At 51.6% G+C, this 15,662-nt stretch overlaps 7 protein-coding genes and 2 non-coding genes across 9 annotated transcripts; 6 read left to right on the top strand and 3 right to left on the bottom strand.

Annotated features, from left to right (window-relative positions):
* Positions 1-344: 344 nt before the first annotated feature.
* Positions 345-1,274, top strand: BDQ94DRAFT_171548 (chitin deacetylase CDA4; the record flags this gene model as incomplete). Its single annotated transcript, XM_026771797.1, has 1 exon — positions 345-1,274. The coding sequence occupies one exon, from the start codon at positions 345-347 to the stop codon at positions 1,272-1,274; it is 930 nt and encodes a 309-aa protein (XP_026624873.1).
* On the bottom strand, positions 1,154-4,021 carry BDQ94DRAFT_180031 (uncharacterized protein). Its single transcript, XM_026773530.1, has one exon. It carries the CDS (start codon positions 3,655-3,657, stop codon positions 1,366-1,368), a length of 2,292 nt encoding a protein of 763 aa, XP_026624872.1. The 5' UTR covers positions 3,658-4,021; the 3' UTR covers positions 1,154-1,365.
* An 89-nt stretch (positions 4,022-4,110) lies between these two features.
* BDQ94DRAFT_145878 (uncharacterized protein) lies at positions 4,111-5,217 on the bottom strand. Its single transcript, XM_026766721.1, has one exon. The coding sequence runs from the start codon at positions 4,916-4,918 to the stop codon at positions 4,529-4,531; it is 390 nt and encodes a 129-aa protein (XP_026624871.1). The 5' UTR covers positions 4,919-5,217; the 3' UTR covers positions 4,111-4,528.
* On the top strand, positions 5,218-6,763 carry BDQ94DRAFT_145875 (quinone oxidoreductase family protein). The gene is made up of 2 exons (XM_026766720.1): positions 5,218-6,393; positions 6,467-6,763. The coding sequence occupies exons 1-2, from the start codon at positions 5,453-5,455 to the stop codon at positions 6,687-6,689; spliced, it is 1,164 nt and encodes a 387-aa protein (XP_026624870.1). The 5' UTR covers positions 5,218-5,452; the 3' UTR covers positions 6,690-6,763.
* Positions 6,764-6,835: 72 nt separating this feature from the next.
* Positions 6,836-8,484, bottom strand: BDQ94DRAFT_171545 (uncharacterized protein; the record flags this gene model as incomplete). Its single annotated transcript, XM_026771796.1, has 5 exons — positions 6,836-7,691; positions 7,740-7,988; positions 8,038-8,055; positions 8,109-8,194; positions 8,245-8,484. The coding sequence occupies 5 exons, from the start codon at positions 8,482-8,484 to the stop codon at positions 6,836-6,838; spliced, it is 1,449 nt and encodes a 482-aa protein (XP_026624869.1).
* Positions 8,485-10,616: 2,132 nt separating this feature from the next.
* On the top strand, positions 10,617-12,788 carry BDQ94DRAFT_145872 (inositol polyphosphate multikinase). The gene is made up of 2 exons (XM_026766719.1): positions 10,617-11,283; positions 11,427-12,788. Exons 1-2 carry the CDS (start codon positions 10,823-10,825, stop codon positions 12,664-12,666), a joined length of 1,701 nt encoding a protein of 566 aa, XP_026624868.1. The 5' UTR covers positions 10,617-10,822; the 3' UTR covers positions 12,667-12,788.
* Positions 12,789-12,899: 111 nt separating this feature from the next.
* BDQ94DRAFT_t178 lies at positions 12,900-12,971 on the top strand. The gene has a single exon. It is a non-coding gene; the product is annotated as a tRNA-Met (tRNA).
* A 1,137-nt stretch (positions 12,972-14,108) lies between these two features.
* BDQ94DRAFT_t179 lies at positions 14,109-14,180 on the top strand. The gene has a single exon. It is a non-coding gene; the product is annotated as a tRNA-Met (tRNA).
* A 336-nt stretch (positions 14,181-14,516) lies between these two features.
* Positions 14,517-15,603, top strand: BDQ94DRAFT_145869 (mitochondrial 37S ribosomal protein uS19m). The gene is made up of 4 exons (XM_026766718.1): positions 14,517-14,601; positions 14,678-14,693; positions 14,852-15,034; positions 15,225-15,603. Exons 1-4 carry the CDS (start codon positions 14,559-14,561, stop codon positions 15,265-15,267), a joined length of 285 nt encoding a protein of 94 aa, XP_026624867.1. The 5' UTR covers positions 14,517-14,558; the 3' UTR covers positions 15,268-15,603.
* Positions 15,604-15,662: the final 59 nt, after the last annotated feature.

Below are 15,662 nucleotides of genomic sequence, written 5' to 3'. Positions count from 1 at the left end.
CTCCAGCGGGATCGCCGCATACCTCCGCTCCGCCTCCTGACATTTCCCCAATTTCAACCTCAACAACACCACATACTACTTTTAACTCTCTTTGCAGTTCCTCCCACTGACACATATTCACCATGGCCTGACGCCAGCCACTCGTTACAACAGCCCTCCACCTCCCCCCCCCCACAAATACCACACAACAACAATCACAACCACCACCGCACCACCCAACCCAACCCATCTCATCCCATCTCCGCACACCTGCATCCTCACTACCAAACCACCAACTAAACACACACCCTCATCACCACCCCACCACATACCCACAAAAAGAACACAGAGAGATCAAGCAAAGAATGCCCCGCCTCCACCCAACAACCATCCTCCTATTCCCCCTCCGCGTCCTGACCATCCCATTCACAACCCTCATCGCGCGCATTCCCATCCTCCGCTCTCGACACCGCCGCACCCGCACCCTAACCATGCTCCTCCCTCTACTCGTCTTACTCCTCATCCTCCTAACCCTCCTGCCCCTATACATAATCTACCGGCCACCGCACGCCCTAATCCGCTCCCTGGCGAACAAATACCCAGATACATTGTGGGAGATACCCCTCCCCACCACCAAGGACACAAAAGGGAAAAGAACGGAAAAAGTAATCGCCCTAACCATCGACGACGCCCCCAGCACCTACACGCTCGACATCCTACACCTTCTCCAGCAACACGACGCGCGGGCGACATTCTTCCTCATCGGATCGCAGATCCCCGGCCGGGAGGGGATTCTACATACGCTCGTGAAGAGCGGGATGGAGCTGGGTAATCATGCGATGCACGATGAGCCGTCTGTTTCGATTGGGGAGGAGGTGCTGGAGAGGGAGATGTTGGAGGTGGATGGGGTGATTGACAGGGTTTATGAGCAATCTGGGGTGAAGCGGCCACGGTTTGAGGATGGGGCTGTGAAGAAGTGGTTCCGGCCTGGATCGGGGTTCTTTAATGGGTGGATGAGGGGGCTTGTGCAGAGACTCGGGTATAAGATTGTGTTGGGGAGTGTGTATCCGCATGATGCGCAGATCGGGTGGGCGGGGGTGAATGCGTGGCATGTGAGGAGTATGGTTAGGGAGGGGAGTATTGTTGTGATGCATGATCGGAGGAGTTGGACGGTGGAGGGGTTGAGAAGGGTGTTGCCGGTGTTGAAAGAGAGGGGGTATAGGGTTGTTAGTTTGGGGGAGGCGATGGAGATTGCTAATGCTGCATCTACTGACGGAGGAAAGGAGGATGATTGATGGACTGAATTGGATATCAGGTGTACAGGCATCATCAACACTAACATACAGGCGGGTTCCTGACAAAAACAAACAAATACATGGTATCGAACTACTCGTTTCGCTTCCACTCCTCCACGTTGCGCCGCATCTCTCCCTCCACGTCGTATCCCCGACTCGCGTCTTCCAGCAATTCCTCCTCCCGGTCCCGGTAGCGTTGCTCTGCGTCGCGCCGTCGCAGCGCCACCTGCTTCAGGTACATCAGGTCGTTCGATTGCACCGCCTCTGCGAACTTGGCGCGCATGCGCGGCGAGTACAGCTGACAGCTTGCTTCGCGGCACCGAGACGGTCCGTCGCCAGGAAGCAGTCGCATTGACGTCGAGAACTTGCGCGCAATGGGCTGTTTGGCCCGGACCAACGGCCACACCACGTCATCGTAGCAGTCCTCGCACACCGTCAGCTCTGGCAGTTGTGGCATGTAGTGCCACGTGCTGAGGATCCGTCGGTCCCGCCGACAGTCCCGCAGCACTACCTTGCGTCGAGCGTACGAGAGGAACTCAGTCACATTAGGGCGCAGCATATTTTCCTGGTCGGCGCGGTTGGCCGCTATATCCAGGTAGTCGATGTACCGGACAAACCGTGGGCTGTCTGTCAAGAAGTCGCAGGCTCGTTCTTGTTTGGTGGAGCTCCGCTTGAAGGTGTCCCGGTGCTGCGGCATCAGAACCCGTAGGTTCCGCACGCAGGCGGAGCACACATTGAACTGCGGGAGGTACATGTTCGTTTCCGGGTCCACAATCCGGTACCAGTGCTGCTCGGTGATGATGCGTCCCGGACACGGCTTGATGCTGAGGGGTGGCCGCGTGATTTGGTGCAGCAGTTCGAGGTGGTCTAGCTGCTTCTTGAGTGTCTGCATCCATGCCAGTCGGGTCCAGGGCTCGCTCATGGAGCAGCGAATTTTCTCTCCACGGGACCGGGGACTGGCTAAGACGAAGTGGTCTCGGAACTCCGACTTGCGCATTTGCTTCATGCACGACGGGCAGATATTCAAATGAGGTAGTCCCTTGACCGTGTGCCAGTCCTGGTATCCGGCGATGGGAGTCGATCTAGGGCAGGGCGGGAGGAAAAACGGCCGTTTGGGCGAAGTTTGACGGACAGCATCCTGCGATGAACTTCGATGGCGGACAGCGTCCTGTGATGAGCTCCGTCGGCGTGGTAGTGGTGGTGGCTCAGGAATGTCTTCGGGGGTCCGTGGGAGCGACGAGGACCTTTGCGGCACGTCATCTAGGAAAGATACGGCCCGTCGAGCTGGCAGCTGGGCCGTTGACTTAGCGTCGTTGCTTGAGACTGATCGACCTGCTGGCTTACTGGCCAATCCCGGACGTGGTGGGAGCTGTGGTGCCGGAGCTGCGGCTGAGGAGGACGCTTCATGTCCATCCACACGGTGGTCACTAGTTGGCTCCTTTGGCGTCGACGTGGACCTAGGACGGGTCTTTGGAGCGGTGCTCTTAGGCGCTGCAGTGGCTGCAGGGGTTATGGATGGCTCCGCGGCACGTCCCACCGGGACACTGGGTTGATCAGTAGACGGAGGACTAGGCGTCTTCGGCGCATCGCCTGAGCCCTCCTTGGCACGAAGCTCTTGTCTCTGACGTATCTTCTCTTCCAGCCTTTCTGCCACGGTGAGTCCAGTGGGCGACTTTTTGTCCGTTTGAGGCGCGGCAGATTTGTCCACGGTTTCAGGCTTGGCCTTGGACTTGACTGTAGCCGAGTCGGATTGGTAGCCGGATTTAGTGGTGAGGGCGTCGGCGGAGCGGCCATGTTTCACACTCCCGAATCGTCTGGGCAACGATGGAGTAGACTTGCTTTGTGTGACAGCAGGGGTGCGTATGTTCGAAGCCCTCGAGGCATCCCGGGAACTCTGGGCTGTATCCTTCTTAGACGGGCTGTCTCTCTGGGCTCTAGTATCCGCTCTGGGGCGGCCTCGTGTCGTAGAGCCCTGCTCATTATCAGCTGGTGTCTTGGATGGATCCTGGGATTGCTCTCGAGTTGCAAGTGGCGCGGACAACGAGACTGCCTGGTCATCCCCGACAAGGTAAAGCATCGGGTCCTGTTTCTCATCCACCGGGGTTGGCGGCCCTACATTGTCCTCGGAGCTGCTGTCACGGCTGAAGTCCTCATAGATGACGGTCGTCTCCTCATATGAAGAGTAAGAAAAAACATCCACAAGGACTGGGTATTGGTCGACAGATCCGCGGGAGCAAACACCTTCGAGTCCGGGCATTTCTCTGATTTGGGACAATCCGTGTAATTCGCGGGAGAGGGAAACAACTTCGTCTTCCACACATGGCGAAGGCGGCCAGTGGGTCTTCTTGCGCCAGCGCAAGCTCATCTTGGAGGTAGAATACATTGGTAATAGAAACAGAAGAACAAAGAACTTTTAGCAAAGAAAAGCAAAGCTCCAACGGGGAAGTATCGGTCCTGGGGGCTATCCTGCGGTGGTACGGTGGATCAGAAATACTTTCCGGGCAGTTGGCATCATATATCCGTCGAGCATCGGACTCACTCGAGAAAGGGTCTCGAAATAATGAGCAAGAAAAATAGCAGACACACACAAGGGCGTTCGGCAAACAGCAATTGGCACGGGAGTGATCCAAATGGAACAGAAAACAGTCAATCAACTCGCAGATGAGACAGTCAGATGGCCTGGGGGTCCTTTGCGAGCGGCTAGAATTAAGTATTAAGCGACAGAGAGGTTAGTTTCTGATGTACACACCCCAGGAATTGGGGGAGTTGCGAAGAGATTTCTCGAGAGGCTATATAAAGTAGACAGACCCCAATGGGAAACCTGGTCGGGCAGCGCCTCTCCGGGGATGGTGGCCCTATCAGGGCCTGGGCTCAGACATTGGGCGTTAACAGGCAACGAATCAATCCCGCTAGCCCTGAAACATGGCGATCGTGGCCAGACGTCAAGCGTTGGGAACGAATGGATCCCCTTGAGCCATGTCAACAAGGAGTCGCTCATGAAACCATCCCATCTCTATGCAGGTGAGGTCAAGTGTGGTCTGTCAGACTGGGACAACCTGTGCTGGCACATTCATTCATTCGCCATCCCCGCTTTCCGTCGACCGATTAGGTACGCTGATGGGCGAAAGAGATTTTAGTCTGCGGGAAAGGCGCCACTTTCGAGTATTGGCGTGGATAGCTGTTGGTCTAGTATACAGCAGGCACAGCAGGTCGTGAGCCTGACACGCTTTTTGGCAAAGCCACACAGCCTCCGCTCAAGGGATACCGGGCAACTCGGCACATTGGGCGTCATCAGCTACTGGTGCCACCTTTTGGGATGAGCTGCATACCCCCTGGCCGATGATGCTGGGAAGATCAGTGGCTTCCAATGATATACGATTCATTGTTGGAAGGGACACTGCGATGACATCAGTGGGAAAGACGGTGAAAGAGAGCAAACGGTGGCAATATGCATAGCGAGGCGGTGACACAGGGGGGCTGAGTTGTCTGGCTGAACTGGATAATGCATATTGAAGTTGTCCGCGGAAGGGATGAAGAGGATGAAGGCCCAATGGATGAAGGATGACAACAATCCAAAATGCTTCTAGAGAAGCACGAGAGTATATCCCGATCGGGATGTTATGCATTGGAGGGGAAAATGACATTATGCAATTAATGACTCAGCTGTGCACGGCACGGTCCGTCGGCAGGAAGCCGACATTAGTCAGCTATATTCCCGACGGTTCGGACTTGCAGCCGATGGCGTCACTCCGTCGGATGAAGAGGTGGCCATTCTATGACTCTGGAAATATCACCAGAGCGTAGGAAGAGAGTCGCTGAAGAGCTGAAACGGCCAATATCAAAAATCATAGTAGGCAAACAGCGATCAAAAAGACTGCTTCATATCACGGTGATACAGTGCGGAGGCGTCGGACATTCTCACCCAGTATCCGCAAGCGCAACGCAGAATAATGAAGAACTGCGGGGAAGAAGCGCAGAAAATCAAGCTTCAAATGACGGGAATCGACTGCCTCATGTTGCGGTCCACTTTCGGCAAAAACCAACCAGCAAGACCGTCCAGCTCCGTAAATCGTAGCCGGGGAGAACTTCCACCTCTCCACACCCGATTATCCGGATATACTTAACCCACCTGCTGTCCCACCCCTCATTGAACACCTAGAAATACCCCCCATCATCCAATGCCCCTCCATCGCGTCTTCCCTCGTCTTATCCGATCCTCTATCCCATCCATTTCTACTACTACCTCAACCCTGTCTCCCCCAGCGATTCAACGACTCTCCGCAACCCACGCACACCTACACCTCCACCCCACCATCGCATCTCCCATCCGCAACCTCATCACCATGTCCGTCCCCCAGACCATGAAGGCCGTCTTAGTCGAGAAGCTCGGTGGCCCCGAGGTCCTCGAGTTCAAGCCCAACCACCCCGTCCCCACGCCCAAGGAAGGCCAAGTCCTCGTGAAGAACAACATCTCCGGCATCAACTACATCGACACGTATTTCCGCACAGGCCTCTACCCCTCCGCAAAGCCCGAGATTCTCGGTCGCGAGGGTGCCGGTACCATTGTCGCTCTAGGCGACGGCCCCAACCCCTACAACTTCCAGGTTGGAGATCGGGTGGCCTGGCTCAGCACTGGCGGATATGCCGAGTACACGGCGGTGCCGATGGCCAAGACCGTCAAGATCCCCGATGGAATCACAGATGAGAACCTGATGGCATCATTTCTAAGTGGATTGACGGTCATCACGTTGGTGAAGGAGACGTATCCCGTGCAGAAGGATGAGTGGGTGTTGGTGCATGCTGCGGCTGGCGGGGCGGGAACCCTGATGACGCAGGTGCTGAAGTCCATTGGTGCTAAGGTCATCGGAACGGCTGGTGGCCCTGAGAAGTGCCAGCTGGCGAAGAGCCTGGGTGCTGATGTGGTGATCGATTACCGCAGTGAGGAGGGCAAGGATTGGGTGAAGCAGGTGAAGGAGATTACGGGTGGAAAGGGAGTTGATGTTGTCTTTGACTCGGTTGGTAAGGATACTTGGGAGGGAAGCTTGGAGAGCGTTAAGCGCAAGGGTACTATTGTTTGGTTTGGAAATGCTAGTGGCCCAGTGCCGCCTTTGCCGTTGCAGTAAGTTTTTCCTTATTCTTTTTTACTCTTTGTTTGTGGTGTGAGGTGCGATGCTGATCGGTTGGTCGTATAGGAAACTCTCCCCCAAGTGTGTCAAGGTCGCTCGGCCTCAGCTCTTCGGCTACATTGAAACCCGTGAGGAGTTCGAGTTCTACGTCAATGAGTTGTTCTCGCTTCTCCTGTCTAACAACCTCAAGGCCAAGGTCCACAAGGTTTACCCCTTGGAGGAGGTTGCTCAGGCTCACACCGATCTGGAGGGTAGAAAGACCACTGGCAAGTCGATGCTGAAGCCCTGAGCTGGTAGCACATGCTATGAGTACTTGTTTCAATAGAATGTTTGTTTCGACTATCTAGAAATGAAGATGACTACAAAAAGAATCCGTGATAGTAGCTGTTAAAATCCTAGGAATCGAGTCACGGCACAGGTCGTCTCTGGAGATGCTCACAGAGTAACAGACGAGTCATCCTCCCCATCGCTCTCTGCTTTGCTCTCTGCTTTGGCTAGATCCCTCGGCTCCTTCCATCCTAGCATCAAGTCATTCACGAGAGGGGTGTAATTGGAGCCATACGTCCTATACGCATACTCGAAATAATGGAATCCACAATTCAGCTCCCATACCGGAGCGATTACTTTCATTCCCGGGTAGCAGTACTGAAGTAGATTGCCCTCCATGAAGAGTTCAAAGTTCCTTTCTGGCTGTGCCACTCGCTCCTCCGGGCTGCGATCATAATCAGGCATACCTGGATCTCGGTAAGTCCTTGCTAGCAGCTTTCCGACGGGGACAAGATCCGGGGCGTGCGTCTGGTAGAACTCGCGGACGACTTCGCCCGGAGGGTGAACAGCGGTAATCTCAAACCCATCAATATCCTCGATACGCACTGCGCACAGCGTTTTATTCTCGGTCAGTTCCTGGAAGCGGAGGGCATGGCGATTCTCGCCCGCACCGGCCAGGGCAAACTTGACGATTTTGCGGGCTATCTCAGTGGTCAGGCGAGGCGCATCATCCTTGGAGTTTCTCCACTGATTGCCCTCCGTATATGTGTCATGCAGCTCTCCACCGAAAAGCAAGGAACAGCACGAGTTGAAGTCACCAGGGCCTTTGGCCATGAGTTGCTGGTTGTTCCACAGCTCCCTTGTAGCTATATCGCACGACGTCCTGGCCTGGTCGATGTTATCGTTGTACTCCGAGCATACATCATGATAGAGGAGGTAGGATAGAAAGTTCCGAATGGTGACTGTCGCTAGCTTAATCATATCTTTGGTGTCGGGGTTAAAATAGTATGGAAAGAAGGAAGTCCTATTGTGAGTTAGTCAAACGCAGTTTCACGGCGTGTGTAACTCCTACAGAAAGCCGCGAACCACTGCATCAAAATCAACAGCAAGGTTAGATTTGTCCTTGCCTACGCTGGTCATTGCTCGCGCTTGTAGGATCTGTTCGCTGTCCAGTTGCTGGAGGTCACGGCCATCCAAGCCCCCGAACATCCTCTGACCGACGTTCACCCCTCCATATGCCAGATATTTCAGGAAAACATCTCGTCTGTCTGACTCCAGACGACGATTCTTTTGGTAGCGTAAGAGAGCGTCCTCAATTCGGCTGGGACTGGTCAGTATGAGAGCCAGAACCATAAGGTGGCAAGACTTACTGGGTGAGAGGTCGCGAGCTTCACGCCAATGCCGGTCAGCGGGTGCTATACGTTGGAAGTTGGGAACATACACATTGTAGAGCTCCTTTTCAGCGCTAAATTCCTCGGGGGTAATGGGTGCGTCGACATAATACTCTTCGAAACCGGTAGGCTTGTTCTGTAGAATTCAGTCTGGCTGCAATTCTTCGCATTCGTAAGTAGTCTCACCTTTCCACGCTTACTCTTGGGGCGCGCCTTGCTCTTCTTCTTTTTCTTCTTAGCCTGGTCAATTTCAATGGGTAACTCCTCGAGTGACTGAGATTTAGGACTGTTGGGGGTCGAGTCTGGTTTATCTTCTGAGGTTTCTGGTAACGGGTCCGTCTGCTGAGTATCGTCGATAATTTTCGATGCAGCTGGGCGAAGAGGAAGTTCTTTGACAGTATCTGCTGGATCATGAGAGTCTGACATCGTGAGTACAGTAATGATGTTAGCAGACCACTGAGGTGAGGCGGAGAATAAGGGAACGCTCTTTAGGAGAGAATGAGGTGATGAAGGAAAGTGAGGGAAGACAAAATAGAGAGATAAATCTGGAGGGGTAATCTGGCTGTGTGGAAGATGGAACTCGGAAGTTGCACGGGGAACACCGTGAAACCTTGCACTCGAGATATTTGAAGAAGCGATTCATTGACCGTAGATGCTTCACAGCCGATGATGAAAGGATCGAACGTGATAGAAATACCCATAGTGAAACAAGTACGAGGGATTCACCTGTAGAGGGAATGGGACGAAGCCGGTACCTTCCATGCCAGTATCCTCATGCTGGTAGATGCCGTTCATACTAGTAAACTATGATGGTATCTCTTGAGAAGTGATAATAAGAGACGCTTTTATTGGACTACTACAGATCAAGATCATAGTGGAAATTCAGGCAGTCTACAGAACACTAGTATAGAGTTAGCTCAATATATGCCACATCAACCAGGCAACAAAAGGCAATCTCAGCCATGTGGCTTTAGGATGGTCTATTTCCACTACAGTGGGCTATTTTTGATCCTGTTTTGGCTTTGGCTACCCCCAGGCTATCATTAACGTCATTACCAAGATTAGTACGAAGGTAAATGTCGTATAAATTGACCAAGGTAAAGAAGACGCGTGGAAGGAGAGGATACAGTGTAACGGGGAAGACATCAAACGTTTATTCGGTGGTTGCTGGAGCAGAAGTGTTGCTGCCCGGTCAAGGAGTCGCATTGGATAGTTCCTACAATTGGTGAGATTTGGGCATTGGTGATGGAGAGGCGGAGATGACACTCATGAGCACCTTACTTGGGCAAGCTGTTTACCGTGCTAGCTATGAGATGACTCTGTTGCTGGTTGCTAACGAAGGTGATATGCATCAAAGCCGGGTGTGGGGAGGGGGCAGATGCCGGTTCGTTTGAAGTATGAACAGATCCATATGCTAACATCAAGCCACTGCATATTGCGAGCTTGTGCTGGAAGACGGAGGCTATTTACACCTTGATGGGGTATTGGGGAGGAGAGGGTCTGAAGTTGCCAGCAACGATGGTGGTATGTAAGAATGACTGGGCTCAACTCTCACTGCATCGGGCTTCGGGCTTTAACCCGGGATCATGGCTTCAGCCGCAAGATGTTGCTAGAGACCAACTCAGAAGACGATGAATGTTCCCCATTACTAGGAAATCCCTGCTACAAGTCAAGCTATCCAGCCTCATGCCAATATCAATGGCTCCCTCACCCCGCTACTCGAGTTGTAGCTAGCGCATGGAGCAGATGCCCGCGTCGGTAACTCCGAGAGATGTATTCTATTGCATCAACTGACTCGCGCATGTCAGAATTCCGAGTGTCTGAGCCCGCATCTGCTGAGCCGGCTGCTGAAACAGATAGGAGTCAATGACAAGGCAGCCATTGAGGCAGCTCGGCAGCTCAGTTAGCGGGGTGTAGATATGAATTCGCGCAATCACCAAGGCAATACCCCTTTGCATGAGATTACGCGAGGGGTGGTTCGCCCTGGGGTGGATGATTTTACAGGTCAGGTCGAGCCCCTACACGCCAAACGTCTGGCGCAAGCCCTTGCTGCTTTCATAGGTAAGTTGACAGAGGCGGGAGCCTCGATGATACAGATCAATACAGCAGGAAAAGCCCCAGCGCGGGTCCGGTTTGGGGTTGAGGAAAGTTGTGAGAAATTGCGGCGGGAGATGAAAGCGCAACAGTATGCAATGAGAGGGCCAGAGAGGGGAGAGGAAAGATGGTAACTTGAACATACAGCCTTGCCTGTGTAACCGGCTCTAATAAACTCAGCGCCAGTTGATTTTCCAGGGCCGCCTATGGATTACATATAGCTTTCGTACATAGACTCCTATCATTATGCAACATGCAGATGTCTCACCACCACCATGTAATGGAATTAGTCAAGGAAGAATGAGTGAATTAAACAATGACCCTCTATGGCACCATATCTAAGAAGGCTGAATGAAACCCGGCACCAGTATAAGCTGACGTGCTAGTCATTGGTAATCTGCGCAGCAAACTGCGGGTGAATTCCAGTGGAACGAGGAAGTATAGAGAAGCACCTCCAGCGAATGATCGCCGGCGTGCGGCATCATAGCGCCTGATATTATACTTCCTCTGGGATGCACTCGAGCCTTCTCGGGTGATTACATTTCTAATACCGCCATTTCTTGGAGTTCATATCGGGAATCCCTGGGCGGTGCAGGTTTGCTCGGGCCGCCTGGTGTTCCCTTGGAAGGTCAGTCCATTGTCCAGCGCGAGAGAGAGAGCGGATGCTTGCATGATTCTCCGCGGTTGCACGTCACTTCAGCTCGGAACAAAACCAGCAACTTCCACCACTTCTTCTCACCACCACCACCTCCTGTGGCTTGTCCCTCCTTTTTTCTGCCAACCCTTTGTTTGCCCTGTCGACCGAATTTACTCTCTCCTTTGTTTGATTGCCTCCTTTCCCTCCTTTTCTCTTCTCCGGCAGTTGCCTGAATATATATACTATATACATATTTTTTTTTCTCTCTTAACCCGACTCGTACTGCGCCCTTCCGCATCGCTTCCAGTTCTCATCGCCCGTGACTCAACTCATGCGGAATGCCGTCTAGAATCCAACGGTCTCTGTTGGACAGTGAATAATCCCCATAGTTCTTCGGAAACTCAAAACATGTCTTCGTCGCGGTCGGACAGCTTGAAAACCCAGAAACTGGACACCGACAGCTTTGTCGCTTTTGACCATGCCGCGGCTGGCCAGTAAGTTCTGCCTCTCCGCCCTTGCCGCAAGATACGAGATGCTTCATGGCCAGCACTCCCATTTTCTCCCCTTCCCCAACCAATGTTCGCTTGCTCGGTATACGAGGCATTAACAGGTAACTGACGCCGTGCCATCAAAACAGCGACGGTGTCCAATGCACTCTGTCCGGCTCCTTTATCGCAAAGCCCTGCACCCCCGAAGAAGTCGCCTTCTACGAGTCTAGCGCCCTCCACCCGGAATTTAGAGAGTTTTTTCCTACATACATAGGGACTTTAACTTCTGCCGACCAGCAGCAGTACTCTGCCATCGAAGCTGCTCAGCAGTCCGGTGCGATTGTTCTCCCCGGATCAGACTACTCCTCGACATCGGGCACTCCGAGCGCGACCGGAACAGCACAGCCCAGCGCGGCAGCCTCGGGATCGACGAGTACCGCGCAGGATCTCCCATGGGTTCCTTCGAATGGAAAAAAGCTGGAGACAGGAATATCTATTGTTCTGGAAAACGTGGCTTCTGGATTCAAGCGGCCGAATGTGTTGGACGTGAAGCTGGGCGCAAGGCTATGGGCTGATGATGCGCCCCCTCAGAAGCGAGCGAAGCTAGATGCTGTATCCCAAGAAACGACAAGCTCGAAACTGGGGTTCCGGATTGCCGGGATGAAGGTCTGGACAGGCGTGAGTGGAGAAAGCGACGAAGGAAGTAAGACCGATCCATATGCTACGAAATACGAAGGTTCTGAAGGTGCGCGGGGCGAGGTCATTGAAAAAGACGGATATAAGCGCTATGACAAGTGGTATGGACGGTCTCTCAATGAGGACACTGTTATAGAAGGGTTTCAAAAATTCCTCGCTGGGGCTAAAGCTGGGGCCGTTGACCGTTCCCAATTGGTCGCCCAGAGATTGGCGGACGAACTGAAGAAGGTACAGCATGTGTTGGAGTCAGAGGAAAGCCGGATGTATTCTTCAAGTGTTTTGATTGTATACGAGGGAGATCCAGAAGCGATGGAACATGCGCTTGCAGAGGAACAGAAGCCCCGGCCTGAACGGGGTGAGTCCGAGGACGAAGAAGAAGAGGAAGAGGAAGACATGGAATTCCACCTTCAGCAGGGCGGGTCAATCCAGGTGGTTGATATACCGGTCGGTCAGGGAACCAAATCCCACCAAGCAATCAATATCAATATCGACCCCGAGATAGCAGAAATGGCTGAGTTGGGAGACCTGGGAGATCTAGAAGACGATGAGGATGAGGATCCTCCAAAGGTGCATGACCTTCGCCTGATCGATTTTGCCCACGCCAGTTGGACACCAGGTCAAGGGCCGGACGAGAATGTGCTGAAAGGGATCCGGAGCTTGATCAAAATCCTGACCGGACTTGCCGGCGAGTAAGTGTACGATATGCAGGCCAAGCATCCGAAAGTCGCTGGCGATTTGGATGATGCGACATGAAGCAATTTGGTGTTAGCGAATATACAAATGTACATCAACTATTGATATTGAGTATTCTTGAGGCATAATTAGACTCGCAGCATAGGACTTGTGTGCCGGGCTGAGTGGTGTAAAGATTAGTGCGTAAGTTTAGGTTAATAATGTCAAAGACAGACGCATTATTCATCCAACCAAGCATGTTAGCTCAGGGGAAGAGCGCCGGGCTCATAACCCGGAGGTCCCTGGATCGAAACCAGGACATGCTATCTGATTCTTTTTTTCTTTTTTTACATCTCTTCTCTCTCGCCAAGACAGCTCAATAGCACACATAATTCTATATGCAGGGTTTCTATTCATTGGTGTTTTATGGGTTAGGGTCTGCTCCTGTGCAGACTCTAGGCTTTCCCCTCGAAGATATAGATTTGACTCTGTCGACTCTTGGGAACTCTATACTAGCAAGATAACTTACATCCTGACGTTGAGGAAAATCCCTCTGTTCCAGGGAATTTTTGAATAATTACTCAAGCGCAATGAATGTATATATCATGGTGTAGCATTTTGCAGTTACCTTATATAGAAAGGTATATGTTCTATATTCTAGTATTCCCAGTGTTAGACCGCGAAGATCTCACGAAATGCCAGACAACGACAACCCAGAGACTCTTGCTAGATCATCGTAGTATAAGCAGATCAGCCTTGCCATAGGCAAGTCACGAGGCTATCAGACCCTGTTTATCGAAGGATTCCCTCACATGCCTTCTCAGCCCACACCGGGGCGAACGAACGGTTGGACTTACATCACGGAAAGGAACCATGCCAATATCAAGATTGCCATAAAGTGCTCAAGAAGAGTGACTGTAGCAGAGCGGTCCTTCAAGTGGTAACTCAGCATGAGGCTGTCTTGGCAAGAAGTTGCTACTTGTGCAGGGTTATCTATACGAGGTCTCCACTGATACGTGATAGCACATGCCTACATCACTTGCCAGTGTTGCGGATGAGCTGGCAATCTTCCAATAGTGAGGGGACCACATGATCATATGAAATGACAGAAACTTGGAACATATTCCGATGGAGGAATGTTTTCTTTTTATCTATGCATCCAGTAGTTCTTCTTTCTCCACATAGAATATGTATACCGACCTGTTACCGCTACTGGAATTTCACCATAACTTATATGCAAACACCCCACCAAGAAGAAACCATAGTCTACCATAGAAGACACAAACAGCAAATATGAGTTAGATGTCCGGGGGAGGGGGGGAACACATCCGCTTGTAGCCTTATACCAGGAACATCCGATATCACGTGAAGAGCCGCACTTTGAAACTTTAGAAACAATCACACATTCATCCATGTATATCCTCATTCATAATAATAAAGACACAGCTCATTTCAACAAACCCAGCATGTTAGCTCAGGGGAAGAGCGCCGGGCTCATAACCCGGAGGTCCCTGGATCGAAACCAGGACATGCTATCTGAATGATTCATTTTTTTCTTTTTGTCTCATGCAGAGTGGATTCGCGATGTCATGTACGGAGTAGAAATGGATACTACCGCATTTGCTCTTTACCTTTCCACCAGTTCACATCCATATTTTTCTTACGATGCATATAAGGTTATGTATCAATTTAATAAATATGTTTATATGCTTAAGATACAAAGAATCCAAAAACCATGAAGACCTTGTCACTCTATAGAATGTCAATAACTTCATAGCCAAGTCCCCATAGCAAGAAGAAAATCTTACATAATCCGCCCTCCGCTCCATCTCAAACCCATCCCAATCGACCATCGCAAACCCGCCGGTCCGCATCTCGCCCATCAGCCAAAGCCCAACACCACAAAAACCAAAATGTTTCCCACGCGAGCTCTCCTCTCCCGCTCGGTCTGGAAGGGTGAGAATACACCCCTCGAAGTCCCTATTTCAAATCACTGGAAGAAATCGAACCCATCTAACCTGCATACCTACAGGCCCGAACATCGTCCCGTACGTCGTCGCATTTATTCCCTTTCCTTTCCTACCTTTCACGAAGGGCACATCACTACTCAATCCCTATACAATATCGCCACATATCAATTGCAACCGCTACTCGACACATTCTCTACTGGAAATTGGAAATGAAATACTAATAAAAGCTATGATAGTCTCCCTCTCCCCCGCAAACTCCCCGCTCCGCCAGGAACACCACCGATCAAGACGCAGAAGCGCGGCGCCACGATCCTGCCTAACTTCGTGGGATTGAAGTTCCAGGTCCACAATGGGAAGATTTATCAGGATGTTGTGATCACGGAGGAGATGGTCGGCAGGAAGTTGGGGGAGTTTGTTGCGTGAGTTTTTTCCCTTTCCAACTCTCTTCTTTTTTCTTTTCTTTTCGCCCAGGGGGTTTGGAGTGTGATAAAGGAAATGTGGTGAACTTGGAGGACTTGAAGGTTGAAAGGAAAGAGGGAAAGATTTGGTGGAATGGGATATTGATTGGTGTATGATGATGGACTTCTGCTAACTGATTGGTTTTGGTAGGACTCGGAAGAGGTTCACGTATAAGCAGTCGAAGAACAAATGATTGCTTTTCGGGTTGTGTGTTTGTCTGGCTGGCTGGCTGGGTGGTCTGTTTTATTCTATATGCAGTGCAGCGGGTGTCTCTACTGAGTCCCTTCTGCGCGTAGCTGAATTGTCAGCATAAGAGGAATAGCAGGCAGGCAGACAGACAAGGCAGATGGGCACACAGGTGGTGATTTCATATTGCATGGCTAGGTTCTTTTCTTATATCTCGGGCGTTATATCCAGTTCCTTACTGCTATTCTTCCACCAATGTATATCTACGTGTTGCATGTAAACTACTAGACGGACCATAAAATCAACAGGTCAAAGGACTTCTCAACACAGAACATCAAGTCGCTTCTATTATTCTCTTAGTTATTGTCTTCCTTTTTTTTTTGCGTGTGCCGCCCATCCTAC

The sequence above is a fragment of the Aspergillus welwitschiae genome (assembly GCF_003344945.1).
Source record: "Aspergillus welwitschiae strain CBS 139.54b unplaced genomic scaffold BDQ94scaffold_21, whole genome shotgun sequence".
Lineage (NCBI taxonomy): Eukaryota > Fungi > Ascomycota > Eurotiomycetes > Eurotiales > Aspergillaceae > Aspergillus > Aspergillus welwitschiae.
The sequence above is the reverse complement of the archived record's forward strand: the minus strand, read 5'-3'. Positions and strand labels throughout refer to the sequence as shown.